Source organism: Balaenoptera musculus, chromosome 10 (assembly GCF_009873245.2).
Source record: "Balaenoptera musculus isolate JJ_BM4_2016_0621 chromosome 10, mBalMus1.pri.v3, whole genome shotgun sequence".
NCBI classification, from domain to species: domain Eukaryota; kingdom Metazoa; phylum Chordata; class Mammalia; order Artiodactyla; family Balaenopteridae; genus Balaenoptera; species Balaenoptera musculus.
In genome coordinates, this window is record NC_045794.1 from 68,389,524 (window position 1) to 68,405,289 (window position 15,766).

Genomic DNA, 15,766 nt, shown 5'->3' on the forward strand with positions numbered 1-15,766 from the left:
AAAACCTTCTTTTTTTAAAGATTCCATATACATGTGTTAGCATACGGTATTTGTTTTTCTCTTTCTGACTGACTTCACTCTGTATGACAGACTCTAGGTCCATCCACCTCACTACAAATAACTCAATTTCATTTCTTTTTATTGCTGAGTATTATTCCATTGTATATATGTGCCACATCTCCTTGATCCATTCATATGTCAGTGGACACTTAGGTTGCTTCCATGTCCTGGCGACTGTAAATAATGCAGCAATGAACATTGTGGTACATGACTCTTTTTGAATTATGGCTTTCTCAGGGTATGTGCCCAGGAGTGATATTGCTGGGTCGTATGGTAGTTCTATTTTTAGTTTATTAAGGAACCTCCATACTGTTCTCCATAGTGGCTGTATCAGTTTACATTCACACCAACAGTGCAAGAGGGTTCCCTTTTCTCCACACCCTCTCCAGCCATTTATTGTTTGTAGATTTTTTGATGATGGCCATTCTGACTAGTGTGAGGTGATACCTCATTGTAGTTTTGATTTGCATTTCTCTAATGATTAGTTTTGTTGAGCATCCTAACATGGGTTTGTTGGCAATCTGTATATCTTCTTTGGAGAAATGTCTATTTAGGTCTTCTGCCCATTTTTGGATTGGGTTGCTTGTTCATTTGATATTGCAGTGCATGAGCTGCTTGTATATTTTGGAGATTAATCCTTTGTCAGTTGCTTCATTTGCAAATATCTTCTCCCATTCTGAGGGCTGTCTTTTTGTCTTGTTTATGTTTTCCTTTGCTGTACAAAAGCTTTTAAGTTTCATTAGGTCCCATTTGTTTATTTTTGTTTTTATTTCCATTTCTCTAGGAGGTGGGTCGAAAAGGATCTTGCTGTGATTTATGTCATAAAGTGTTCTGCCTATGTTTTCCTCTAAGAGTTTTATAGTGTCTGGCCTTACATTTAGGTCTTTAATCCATTTTGAGTCTATTTTTGTGTATGGTGTTAGGGAGTGTTCTAATTTCATTCTTTTACATGTAGCTGTCCAGTTTTCCCAGCACCACTTATTGAAGAGGCTGTCTATTCTCCATTGTATACTCTTGCCTCCTTTATCAAAGATAAGGTGACCATATGTGCATGGGTTTATCTCTGGGCTTCCTATTCTGTTCCATTGATCTATATTTCTGTTTTTGTGCCAGTATCATACTGTCTTATTTACTGTAGCTTTGTAGTATAGTCTGAAGTCAGGGAGCCTGATTCCTCCAGCTCCGTTTTTCTTTCTCAAGATTGCTTTGGCTATTCAGGGTCTTTTGTGTTTCCATACAAATTGTGAAATTTTTTGTTCTTGTTCTGTGAAAAATGCCATTGGTAGTTTGATAGGGATTGCATTGAATCTGTAGATTGCTTTGAGTAGTATAGTCATTTTCACAATGTTTATTTTTCCAATCCAAGAACATGGTATATCTCTCCATCTATTTGTATCATCTTTAATTTCTTTCATCAGTGTCTTATAATTTTCTGCATACAGGTCTTTTGTCTCCTTAGGTAGGTTTATTCCTAGATATTTTATTCTTTTTGTTGCAATGGTAAATGGGAGTGTTTTCTTAATTTCACTTTCAGATGTTTCATCATTAGTGTATAGGAATGCAAGAGATTTCTGTGCATTAATTTTGTATCCTGCTACTTTACCAAATTCACTGATTAGCTCTAGTAGTTTTCTGGTAGCATCTTTAGGATTCTCTACGTATAGTATCATGTCACCTGCAAACTGTGACAGCTTTACTTCTTTTCCAATTTGGATTCCTTTTATATCTTTTTGTTCTCTGATTGCTGTGGCTAAAACTTCCAAAACTATGTTAAATAATAGTGGTGAGAGTGGACAACCTTGTCTTGTTCCTGATCTTAGAGGAAATGGTTACAGCTTTTCACCATTGAGAACGATGTTGGCTGTGGGTTTGTCATGTCTGGCCTTTATTATGTTGAGGTAAGTTCCCTCTATGCCTACTTTCTAGAGTGTTTTTTTAATCATAAATGGGTGTTGAATTTTGTTGAAAGCTTTTTCTGCATCTATTGAGATGATCATATGGTTTTTATTCTTCAATTTGTTAATATGGTGTATCACATTGATTGATATGTGTATATTGAAGAATCCTTGCATACCTGGGATAAACCCCAGTTGACCATGGTGTATGATCCTTTTAATGTGCTGTGGGATTCTGTTTGCTAGGATTTTGTTGAGGATTTTTGCATCTAGGTTCATCACTGATATTGGCCTGTAGTTTTCTTTTTTTGTGACATCTTTGTCTGGTTTTGGTATCAGGGTGATGGTGGCCTCGTAGAATGAGTTTGGGAGTGTTCCTTGCTCTGCTACATTTTGGAAGAGTTTGAGAAGGATAGGTGTTAGCTCTTCTCTAAATGTTTGATAGAATTCGCCTGTGAAGCCATCTGGTCCTGGGCTTTAGTTTGTTGGAAGATTTTTAATCACAGTTTCAACTTCAGTGCTTGTGATTGGTCTGTTTATATTTTCTGTTTCTTCCTGGTTCAGTCTAAGAAGGTTGTGGTTTTCTAAGAATTTGTTCATTTCTTCCAGGTTGTCCATTTTTTTGGCATATAGTTGCTTGGAGTAATCTCTCATGATCCTTTGTATTTCTGCAGTGTTGCTTGTTACTTATTTTTCATTTCAAATTCTATTGATTTGAGTCTTCTCCGTTTTTTTCTTGATGAGTCTCACTAATGGTTTATCAATTTTGTTTATCTTCTCAAAGAACCAGCTTTTAGTTTTATTGATCTTTGCTATTGTCTCCTTCATTTCTTTTTCATTTATTTCTGATCTGATCTTTATGATTTCTTTCATTTTGCTATCTTTGGGGTTTTTTGGTTCTAATAAAAGATATTATTAAATGAAATATTATAGAGTATATTCTTCAGTTCAGTATGAATCTGCAGTAAAGTATTGCTACATGTTATGATAGAACAAAACTTTATCAAATACCTTCCTTTCCCTGGGCATAAATGATCTTTCTTTTAATATAGCAGATTGTGTGTTTAGGAGGTGGAGCTGGCAGTGGGTAATTCCAAAGAGAGGGAAATAAAAAATCAAATTGATTTGGTGTTATAAAATACTGTTGACATTGAATTTTGTATTAAATTTCTCTTCCTATGCCTTTTCAGGAGGGTCATTTCTAAGAAGATTGCATTGTTTGGGCATGGGCAAACTGAAGTATCTAATTACCCTCTGGAATGATCCAATTAGAATTTTTGACTGGGTCTCTTTTCTCAAGAAGCTACTCTCTCAGATCTTGAACTGAAATCAATGATTTCCCTTGCTTGTATAACACTAGCTATACCAGTGGCTCTTAAACTTGAGCATACATCAGAATCACCGGGACAGCTTGTTAAACTACAGACTCAGGGGCTCTACAGCAGGAGTAAGTGATTTAGTAGATGAGGGAGAGAGCCCAGTGACTTGAATATCTATCAGTTCTCAGGTGATGCTGATAGAGTAGCTTTGCAAACCGTTGGTTTATATACCTTGTTTGGCTTGTAGCATTTGCTTTCTCCTCTTCTTCAAACCTCAGGGTACCTGCTTCTGAACCTAATGGTTTGGAATTTCTTTGTATTTTCATCTTCAGGACCAATGGAAAGCTAAGCAGGAGGTGTATACTAATCCTGTCCTCAAAAAGTCGATGTTAAGTCCACTACGATTCTCAATTTGGCTGACTTGTGCTCCGGTTCCAAAGGTAGCTTTAAAATTCTTTATTTCTCTGAAGTGTACCAGATCTCTTCCTCCACAGTCTTCTTAATGTTATTTTTTGTTATTATTTTGTTCTAAGTGATAGACTCCTAGTGTATCTACTGCTTCTTCTAATAGATTTTATAAGTTTTACCCAGATGAATTTTCCACAACACTGCTTTGCCTATACCACTCTTTCCTGAGTGATTAAATGAAATAACATATATGAATGTTTAAGAATTTGAATGCCTCATTTAAATTGTCATTATGCTTAAAATCCTGCAATTGCTCCCAATGCTTAGAAACATTCCCCAGCTATTGACCTATGAGCTAGGAAGGTGATAAAATTTTCCAGAGTGAACCCACTCTTTTACCTATCTCTTAGGTCTTGTTGTAGTTGTTGTTCAGATTGTTTCCTCCACCCAAGGAATTTAGATTATTTCCTTGTTCATATTGGAACTAAGGTTTGGAAATGTGGGTTAAAAACAAACGTCTAAATACTGAACATGAAATCTGTCTCCCTCTACTTTGCCTTTTACCTAATTCTCTCTTTCTATTCTCTTCTCTGGAGAGGCTGGGTTTTGTTCTCTTCCGGACACATTTCTAAATCATTGTACACCACCTTCATGCTGCATGAGGTTCACTCTTGAATTTCATTCTTTAATTTACCCAGCTTCTAATCTTTCTTTAAACTACTGCACAATCCTCTACCCTGTAGCCCCTGTGGAGTTTTTCCTGAGCTTCCCCAAACTCCAAAAACGTCTTCCTCCACAGCTGTGCCATGTTCTTCTCATGCAGTCCTTCAGGACTTAGCATCTTAAATGTTTCTTTATATTCTCTGTATCCAGTAGAGTGAAACTTTGTGTCCTTTACAAGTTAGAGCTTCTGTGACTGCTATTGTAGTTGATGTGTCTTTATAAATAATGTTTGGTAGTGATTTTAAAAAATATTCTAAGTAAACAAAGCAACAGTGAGGTGGCATCCTATTGAAATAGAAAATGAGAGCCAAAATTTTGGGCTTTTGTATGCAAAGTTCTCAGTTGGTGCTGTAGTAAGTTTGAAATGGAAGAAGACTAAGAGAATAGCTTATGTTAATATTCTTTTTATTGTCTCAGGAGATTGGGTTAGTGTTGATGTGGTGTGACCACCCTGACATCTAGATATCAAGCTGGTGATAAGTGAAGCAGGCATGATGTCTTACACAACCTTCCTCATGACTTTCTCAGGCTAATATTACAGGAGTTACAAGTTATGTACATTTCCTTTGAACTTTCCTGTAATACAAGAAACAGTTTTACTTGATATGCGCCTATGATTTCTCTTTCTTATTTTATCTCATCACTTCTGGTTGGGGAACTGCTAACTGTGGTACTCCAAGGACAATGGTGCTTCAAGGACAAAGGACGACCCTGCCTGAAAAAGTTTCAGCCTTACACCCCCTACTGGACTCTTAATAGCCCTCCCCACCATGTTGCGATGGTTAAGAAATTCCTGAGCCCACCTGGGAGACGCCCACCTGGGCAACAGGACCTGTCCCAAATAAGGAAAGGCATATGCCCTGTCCCACTCCCACCCTATAGAAGGAAGCTATATGTGCCTTGACCAGTCAGTAAACGAAAATTTCACCTAGGACCATTCTTTTGTTTTCTGCCTATAAAAACTGATCAATAGCACATGTTCAGGCTCTACTCTCCCAGACTACTAGGAAGTCGGCCCGCTTTTCTGGCAACGACCCTTCCCTCTAAGAAATTCTATCTTCTTTACATTCTGCCTTGTGTCTGGAAATTCATTTCCAACCTGCATTTGGACCACGACACTAACTATATTATTTTAATGGTTATGACTCATTTTTATTATTTACATTCTTAAATATTCATATATCATTAGAACACTAAAAAAAAAACAAAACCCTAATTTATATTTAGTTAAAATTTACTCTTGAGTTTAAATTAAGATCTTAATAAAAACTGCTTTTCTCTGTCTCAATTTTGCATCTTTTTTTTCAACTTAGGGTTGATTCCTATTATTCATTAGTGTTTTCACTATAAAATTTCTCTATTGCCTTTTTCTTTTGAATGGTAAGAATGAGCTGGTTGTATTAAGTGTGGATGATTATTTTTCTACTTTTACCTCATTAAAATGTAATGAGAATCAAGAGGAGAAGTGAATGAGAGACAAGTTGGGCAGTGCTCTAATAGTGTAGATTGGGGGGCATCCATATTGACAGATGGTTTAACTAGTTAGACTGACTTGACTTGTCAAATTAGGTGGTAAAGAAAGAAGCAAATTTCAGAAAGGGTTAGTGTAGTTTTTCTTGGTGGTCAAACCTAACTACGAGGCCACAAAGTTCAATCACTATGAATGTAACACTTTCAGGAATAGGTGAACAACTGCATTTAGGGATTTCCTTTTATTTGTCAAGGGGAGTAAGAAAATCAATTGTTAGCTTTCCCTTCCTCCCCTCTTCCCCTCTCTCGTGTTTAGTGTTGTATGTGAAAAGGCTGCAATTTTGGCACTAATATGTATGGTCAGTCTCAATTACTGGTCTGAATCTTACTCTGTCCAAATCTTGAATATTCTGAAGGAATATGTGTCACTCTTAATCAAAGCTCTTAGTCCCAAAAAGGAATAAGATAATGATAAGAAAAGTACTGCTAAATTTATCTCACAACCTAGCATTTTAGAATCTCTTCTTAAAGTCAGCCATAAGCAGAGAATATCTCAGCAGTAAGATATTCTATAATAATGCATTTCCTTACATATAAATAGAAATATGTAAAGGTTTTATGATTTCATTGTTTCAGATGTGTTTGAATATCTAAGTAGACTATTAGAAGTCAATGTTACTTTTTTAATCAGTGTTTCCCTTGAACACAGCATATCCCATTCACTATGGCTGTAACTTCTTGGTAAAAGTCGCTAGACACTGTGTAAAAGGAATACCAACAAATGGCCAGTGTTCATGGACTTAACTTTTATGCAGCATATTTTGTGTAGTTCTGACATGTTCAGGCTCAGCTTACTAAATTCATTGATACCTGAAAGGTGGTATTTGTTCAAGTTCAAATAAGGTTCCAGTTAGCGTATTTCCCATAAACCCTTTCTAAATAATTCCCTACCCAAGCTATCCTGGTGTGCTTTTGACGTGGCTGTATACTTTCCAGCCTGAAACAAAATTATAAGGAAGGGGGAAACCAGAGGGTTATAAGGGTTATAAGACTATTTTTGTCTGTTTTATGAATGCTTATTTCTTTAGTAATAAGTAGAATGATTTGGAAAATACAATATCTTGTTATTTTCAGACTCTAAAGCTCTATGATTCTTTGACCTCGTATATTGTGAAAGGTGTTATGCATATTAAACACTTAGTTTTGAAAACAAATTTATTCAAGCAAAGAAAATAATTGACTCATGAATATAAAAAGAGTGACCTGTGAAGACAAATGGAATTTTTTATTTTTCAGTGAGGCTTCAATTTTTAATTTGAAAATTGAAGTAATTTTTGATCTTATTGAATAAATGCATTTCAATGAACTGTAAAGTGAATGCATCTAAATATATTGATTTATCCACATTTATATATTTTATACATTAGTAACCTGTAAGGATAAACACAATAAATATTCCAAAATACTTGGTTTTTTCTTAAAATGAGTTTTATTACAAGAATGAGAAGGTATTAATCTTAATATTATTATAGAAAATGTTTCCCAAGGGATATTTCTAAACATGTATTTTAAAAAGAATAAATTGACTATTGACCTGGCATAAGGTTTGGCTTAGTAGCTTAATTGTGGGAATGTATTTTCCAAACTTTGAGATCTATAAGATAGCCACATGAATCTGTATTCTTGCTTGGACTCATAGTTCCTTACCTCTATCTTTGTTCCTTTTCCCTCTGTATTAGTCTACTCAAGCTGTCATAAAATATCACAGACTGGGTGATGTGAAAAAAAAACCCAGATACTTATTTGCTCACAGTTTCAGAGGCTAGAAGTCCAAGATAAAGTTCTGGCACCTTTGGTTTCTGGTGAAGGATCTCTTCCTGACTTGCAGAGGGCCAGCTTCCTTCTGTGTCCTCACATGGCCCTTCCTTGGTGTGTTTGCATTGGGATGGAGAGAAAGATCTCTGCTGTCTCCTCTCAAAAGGACACTAATCCTATTGGATCAGGGCCCCACCTTTATGACCTCATTTAACCTTAATTATTTCCTTAGAGGTACCATCTCTAAATACAGCCACACAGGGTTAGGGCTTCAATACATGACTACTGGGGAGATACAAACCTTCAGTCTATAACACCCTTTTATTTCTCTTTCTCAGACAATAGGTCTTTCATTTCATTCTCTGTGACCATATAATTTCCCTTTGCAGCTTCATGTGGTGTGTTGCTTCCTTCCTTCTGGGTTTTCCACTGCTGAATTGTACCGGGCTGCAACTCACACTCTAAATGTATAGGTGCTGCTTTACAGGGCACCTTCAATACCCTTAACATTTTTAGGAGCCTACTCTCATGTTCTCATAGAATCTCTTTTCTTTTTCCTGCTCTCTATTTTCTTGTGGTTGGAGAGAAAGCTTCTCTCTGGGTATGGTAGAAAGAATGATGGGTACTTCCTCCTCTCCATGGTGTCTGGGTCTTAATCCCAAGAACCTGTGAATATGTTGCTACATGGCAATAGGGAATTAAATTACAGGCGAAGTAAAGCTCGCTCACCAGTTGATTTTGAAAGTAGATTATCCTGAATATTTGTCTAGGCCTAATGTAATTACAAGATCCATTTAGAATTCAGAAGAGAAAGTCAGAGTCAGAGATGTGAAGATGCTGTGATGCTGGATCTGAAGATTGCTGAAGGGGTCACAGAAGTGTAGGTGACCTCCAGCAGCTAAAATAGGCAAGGAAATTGATTGTCTTTAATGCCTCCAGAAGGAATGCAGCCCCATCAAGACCTTAGTTCTAGCCCAGTGAAACCCATATCAGACTTTGAACCTCTATATCTGCAAGATTATAAAGCGTTTTGGATTTTAAGCCAGTAAGTTTGTTGTAATTTTTTACAGAAGCAGTAGGAAATAAACACATTGGGGAACCCAGAAGGCCAATAGATATGGTTGCTAAATGATCAGGTCCCTGGTTTACTATCAGTCTGGATGGGAGCAGCTTCTTAATCTCCAATTCCTAAACACAAAACTTTTTAGAAATCTCTCTCTCGAGAACCATATCCCATCTTAGAAGGTAACCAGTGTTATTTTCAAGTCTTATTCCTGGTTGTTTACTATCCCTAGTGGCCAGCAGAATCTACTTTCTGCTTCCCAGAAGCTCCTGGCTGTTTAGTATAATACATGCCATATATGGAATTGTTGCTTTAGTTAAGAATTTCTCGTGTGTGGTCTGGATCATCCTCATGAGAATAACTTGGGGTCCTCTACCCAAGACTTGCTGAATCAGTATCTCTGGGGTTGGGGCTCTGGAGTCGACATGTTTAATGAACATTTCAAGTGATTTTAATATCCACTAACATTTGAGATAAATTTTTCTCACTTATAATGATATTTATGAGAATAGTTTTCACAAATGTCAATCTAAAAGATTGTTTCACAGTAAAATAATTCTACATGGATATATATACCTAGAAACAAAATATTTGCTTCTGACTTCTAAATGATTATAAACTAGTGACCACATGTTTCTGAGAAACTCTTTCCATCAAGCTTATATCTTTATACAATATCTTACACATTAACTACCCAATGGCAGTTTTCCTTTTTGGCATTTTCAGGAAAGCCAACGGTTTTCACATTTGCCTTGAGGTTTACTTGCAAGTAAACCTTGTTTTTTATCATGTCATTCCTATACTACTTCCTACTGCTCTTTTGGAGTATAGGCGTTGAAGTACAATGTGAGTCTCAATAGCTTTCAATATTTTTTATGATTAAAAATATCCAGTTCCTTAGTCCAGGGGGCCACAAACTATGGTCCACTACCTACTTTTATAAATAAAATTTTATTGAAACACAGCCACACTAATTCATTTATGTATTGCCTTTGGTTGCTTTTTGCTATAACCATAGAATTAAAGAGTTGTGACAGGGACATTATGGCTCACAAAGCCTAAAATATTTACTAACTGGCCTTTTTCAGAAAAGGTCTGCCAAACCCTGCCTTAGCCTGTCAATAATTCCTCTTTTTAAAATTTATTTCCTGTCTAATTTTTTTGCACTCAAATCTATGTTATGTTTTGTCTTCTGGGATACAAAGGATGGCTGTATTTTATATTTTGAAAGTTATAGGATTGCAAGGTGGTTCAGCAAAATAAACTTTGAATTAGATAGAACAGAGAATCTTGAGCCCTGCCATTTACTGGCTGTGTGGCATTCAAATTCTCTGAACATCAGGTCTCTCATCTATGACTCATTAAATGAGTTCTTGCATATAAAATGTTTAGCACATTCCCTTTGCATGTGGTCTACCTTTGTGACCTTATTAAATTATCATGTTTAAAGTAGAGCCCTGGGGTCTTGGATGGTGAGCCTTGGTTTAACAGAAGATCACAAGGGAATTGAGATAGAGAAGTTTATTACTTCCTGGAGAAGGTACATGGCATGCCTTAAGGGGCCGCATGGAGAGGTCAAGGCAGGATGCAGGCAGAGAGATGGCAGGACCTGGGGCACATGCCTTTAATAAAGTCCATAGCTGGAGTGCTTTGGGCTAAGTCCAGATTAATCAATTCAAACCAAAAGGAGTAGGGGCTTGATATGCTTCTTGAGTGTCCTATCTAAGGAGCACACCAAGGGAAGGCTTTGGGAGGCAGGGAAACTGTTTATCACAAGGGCCATTAGAGGATTCTTATTATGAACTTTCATTTACTTGTGACTCTTCAGGCTGTTTTCTAGGACATGTGCTCCAGGGAAGGGCTAGTGTCCATTCAAATCCTCTGTAGGCTACTTGGTCACTTACAATGGAGCCAAGGAAGCAGTATTATAGAGTAGCTTAGCTACACCCTCAACATTTACTTTTATTATTTTTAATGATTTATTGTGTCCAAGTAAAAATGAGGTGTATAATAAAGCCTATTTTAAAATGAAAGTTTCTTTATATTTACCTTGGTATTCATGTATATATTACATATTTTCTGCATTATAGATATATCAATAGCTTTGGCTCTGATGTCAGTTCTACTAGATGCTGCAAACTTATACAAATTAGTGACTCTTCTGAGCCTCATTTCTCTTATTTATAGGATAGAGATCTTCTAGAATGATCATAACAGGGTTTTATGTTGTTTCTTTTGTATGAAAAATTGATAGTGCTTTAGCACAGTACTGAGTAATTAGTAGTTAATATGTGATCAATAATTATTGATTATTATAACTATTATAAGGATTTTTTATTAAGCAAATATTTATTGAAGATTTATTATTGGTGAGACTGAACTATTGGCCAGAAAATATCTTGGGGATATCAAAATGAACAAGATGTACTTTTTATCTTCAATGAGCTCACAGTCTAGTGAGGCAAGTGTGTGTGTGTGTGTGTGTGTGTGTGTGTGTGTGTATAATTAGTTGCCATATGTTATGACAAGTGTTATACATAATTAAGGCACCTAAGAATCACAGTCACGGCCCAGTGAATGGAAGAGTTAACTCTATTTGTTTTGGAGATGGTTAAGGGAGGTTTCCAGAGGACATGAACTTAACTCCGAATCTTGAAGTGTAAGTAAAGGTTTAACATAGTTGGATATTTAGGAATAGAACAGTTTCAGTTGGGGCAATAGTATGTGCAAAGCATAGAAAGAGAACAACATACTAAAGTCAAGGAAATGCAAGGCTGTTAAGTTGGCTGAGGTGTAAGTGACATTGGGGAGAGTTGGGATGTGAGGCTGGAGATGTGAGCTGAGGCCAGCTCATGGAAAATCTCTTAAAATAACACAGAAGAGTTTAGATTTTATACTGTAGGTGATGAGATATATTGAAAGGTTTTAAATTTTTTATTGTATTTTACATTAAGGTGTTTTGAGCAGGAGTTTCAGAATCATGTTAGAAATTTTTCACGATAATTATAACTGCCAGAACAGCTACAATTATGTTCTTGGCATTCTGCATATTCAATCTGAAACTTTACAATGCGTCTTCTAAATAAGCATTATTTCCCTATTTGAAACCGAGACTCCAATAAGTCAAAGGTCCATAGTAACAATAAGTAAGTGAAAGAGTAAGAAGACATAATCGGAATGTTTATTTTCAACTTCCTATTTTCATCACTACACATCGTACTCTTTCTAAGAATACTCTGTCTGCAGTTTGTAGGATAGGAAAGAGATGAGATAGGGGATGAATCAGGAAAAGGAGAACTGTTAAGAATGTATTCAGTGTCACAAGAGGGAACAAGGGCATCTCCTCACTTCCCATTTCCCCTTTTTTACTGTCTTCTACTTCCTTCCTGGCACAGTCAGTACCGCAGCCGAAGACATGGAGCAAGGGGGGAGGACTGTGGAGCTAGATGAAGAATCAGTCCAGAGTTGAGGAGCTCCATGGATGCATGAGATGGCAGACCTGGAAAAAGAGGACATGGGACCATGTGGGGCTGCTGCAGGGGTAGCAATGGGAGGAGATGGTTTATGTGTTGGAAGATGGGATACATCAGACAAATAAGTAAATTGAGCAAATGAATAAATATACTGAGTCAAGTTTCTCAATCCTGGAGGAGATATAATACAATCATGCATATGGGGAAGACTTGGAAGAACTCTTGGTTGTTAGATGATAGTATGGGGCATCAGGTAAACTCCTAGTATGCACATGTATTACATATGTGATATTATATAGTTGTAATTATATAGATGCAATACAAATGTTTCCTCGTTCTGAGAGGGCTCAGAAACAATGATGTCTCAGGAGCAATGAGTGTCCCAAGTGGCCAGAATTTGCTTTCTAAGTATCATCCTCCCTTAAAGGAGAAATGGCTAATGACAGGTTGGGGCAGAGAAGGTCCAAGATGTGCCTTAAACATGTTATTCAAAAAAAGTAAGTCCTCAAAAATAAAATGTCTCAAAATGATAAAATAAACAGTTTGAAGGCACTCTCAATAGATGAATAGAAGGGGACTTGAGTATCAAAACAATGATAGTCATTAATTATTTTAATAAAACAACACCTATTAATGTATGCTAATATATATTAATTAAGCAAGCAAGTAGGTAAATGGCAGAGCAATGGAAAGCTATTCCTCAGAGTTCAAGTAAGTGTTGGAAATAGAGAATCACCATTTGACAGCCATCAGATGAGATTGATTCAGTTGGAAATTGTCCATGGATGCTAAGGCTGGTAGGTAGAATTTGAGGAACAGGGTATTAATGTAATCTTGGAACACCTAATCCATTACAATACTAATACTAATCCATTACAATCAGGAAAATTGTGAATTTAAGGTGGAGAAAGATGTTAGACACCACTAAGACCAGGTCATCTGCATTGATACCATTTGGGACAGGTTGACATTGTGTGCTTCTTGATGTGATGTACCACAAAGAGCACAGCATCATTTCTGTGGTTTCCCTCCCAGTGCATGGTCTGAGTCTGGTCATGAAGACTCTGTAGATGGGCCCAGGCTAAAAACCATCCTACAGGCTATAAGACCTGTTCTCTTCAAAACTGTAAGAATATGAAAGACTGAGAAGGACTCAGGAATTGTTCCAGATTGAAGGAGTCTATAATACACAATATCTAAGTATAAGCATATTTCTAGGATCTTAGACTAGCAAGAAAAGGGACATTGTGAGGTGTCTTATCTATTTCTGGGGGAAAGTGTTCCCCGTAACTTAGTGATATAAAGCAAAAGCCATTGTATTATATCTCATGATTTTTTTTAGGTCAGGAATTTGGCCAGGCTTACCTGAACAATTCTTCTGTGCAATGTGGTATTGAACGTTGGCAAGTGGGCAGAAATGGAGGGCCCAGTACAGCCTCAATCATACTTCTAAAGACTTGGCAGGGATGGTTGGAAGACTGGGCTCAGCTGGGGATTTCAGAGGGACAGCTTACCCGTGGCAGCTCCAGCATAGTGGTCTCAGGAAATCAGACTTCTTTATATGGCAGCTCAGGACACCACACACAGTACTGATGAGCAATCATTAATGTCAACTGATTCAAGGGTAGAGGAATTAGACAACACATCTTTTTTTTTTTGGAATTGTATTATATTGAGAGATCAATCTGGGGACACTTGACAGCTCTAGAACATTGAGAATTCCTGCCCATAAACATATGTCTCTCCACTTATTAATGACTTTTGTAACGGCTTTTAATAAAGCATCAAACATTTTCACGTTAAGGTCTTACATTTTTTTTTTCACACACACACACACTGTATTTTATTTTTACAAGAGATAAATAGACTGACACCAAGCATTGTACATGGATGACCACAACAAAAGCAACAATGATTGCAATTACCAAACAGGAAACACACTCATACTATGTCATAATATTGACATTCAGTCCAGTAATCCTCCACTGTAACAGCTCCTTTACTTTGCAGTGAAAATTGATTTGTATATTCTTTGCCTCTGAGTCCTTGTGGGATTTTTTTTTTTTTAATTCAGACAGAAAATCACAAAAATTATACTCATCCTCATCAGTTCACTCAGTCCCATGTAATTAATTTTTTTTTTCATCTTGATCTTTTGTTAGCACTTTTATGAGTTCATCAGTTTTTCATTAGAGTTCTGAAAATGCTTATTCATTCAGTTCAGCAGTACAGTCAGTTACCAGAAACCTGTACTTGTCAGAGTCTTTTCCATGAATTCCTTGAAGATGAAACCCTTTTATAGGAACATATTTGCAAAATCATCAGAGTACACCCAGAACTGTCTGTAAATGACAAAAGACTTAAAAATGACCACGGTTAAAGATTTGATGAAAGTTCATAATAATGCAGTTGACAAGAAAATTAGTTATTTCTGAGATATACATTTTAAAGTAATAACTAGGGTTATTACTTATAACATTATACCAGAACATATAAGATTTTTAGAAATTTCATGTAATGTCTGAAACATTTATATTAACATATTTCCATACATATTTCCATACACATACAAATATAAGATTTTTAGAAATTTTATGTAATGTCTGAAACATTTATATTAACATATTTCCATACAAATAACCCAATGAAAGTTTAGTATTAGTTGTTTTGTTTGTTGTTTTATACTGCAGGTTCTTATTAGGCATCAATTTTATACACATCAGTGTATACATGTCAATCCCAATCGCCCAATTCAGCACACCACCATCCCCACCCCACCACAGTTTTCCCCCCTTGGTGTCCATATGTCCATTCACTACATCTGTGTCTCAACTTCTGCCCTGCAAACTGGCTCATCTGTACCATTTTTCTAGGTTCCACATACATGCATTAATATACGATATTTGTTTTTCTCTTTCTGACTTACTTCACTCTGTATGACAGTCTCTAGATCCATCCATGTCTCAACAAATGACTCAATTTCGTTCCTTTTATGGCTGAGTAATATTCCATTGTATATATGTACCACAACTTCTTTATCCATTTGTCTGTTGATGGGCATTTAGGTTGCTTCCATGACCTGGCTATTGTAAATAGTGCTGCAATGAACATTGGGGTGCATGTGTCTTTTTGAATTACGGTTTTCTCTGGGTATATGCCCAGTAGTGGGATTGCTGGGTCATATGGTAATTCTATTTTTAGTTTTTTAAGGAACCTCCATATTGTTCTCCATAGTGGCTGTATCAATTTACATTCCCACCAACAGTGCAAGAGGGTTCCCTTTTCTCCACACCCTCTCCAGCATTTGTTGTTTGTAGATTTTCTGATGATGCCCATTCTAACAGGAGTGAGGTGATACCTCATTGTAGTTTTGATTTGCATTTCTCTAATAATTAGTGATGTTGAGCATCTTTTCATGTGCTTCGTGGCCCTCTGTATGTCTTCTTTGGAGAAATGTCTATTTAGGTCTTCTGCCCATTTTTGGATTGGGGTGTTTGTTTCTTTAATATTGAGCTGAATGAGCTGTTTATATACTTTGGA

General features: G+C 36.5%; 1 protein-coding gene across 4 annotated transcripts in view; it reads left to right on the top strand.

The window, feature by feature from the left end:
• The window catches only part of TMTC2 (transmembrane O-mannosyltransferase targeting cadherins 2), an 889,490-nt gene that overhangs the window by 667,103 nt on the left and 206,621 nt on the right, over window positions 1-15,766 (top strand). Inside the window, exon 12 of one of the 4 annotated variants that reach the window (XM_036865961.1) lies at window positions 3,607-3,714. The exons of 2 other annotated variants lie outside the window; for them this stretch is intronic. In XM_036865961.1, coding sequence (XP_036721856.1) covers window positions 3,607-3,714 — 108 coding nt within the window. Of the gene's footprint in view, window positions 1-3,606; window positions 3,793-15,766 lie in introns of those variants that run through there. One more of the 4 variants, XM_036865960.1, reaches the window with a different exon arrangement.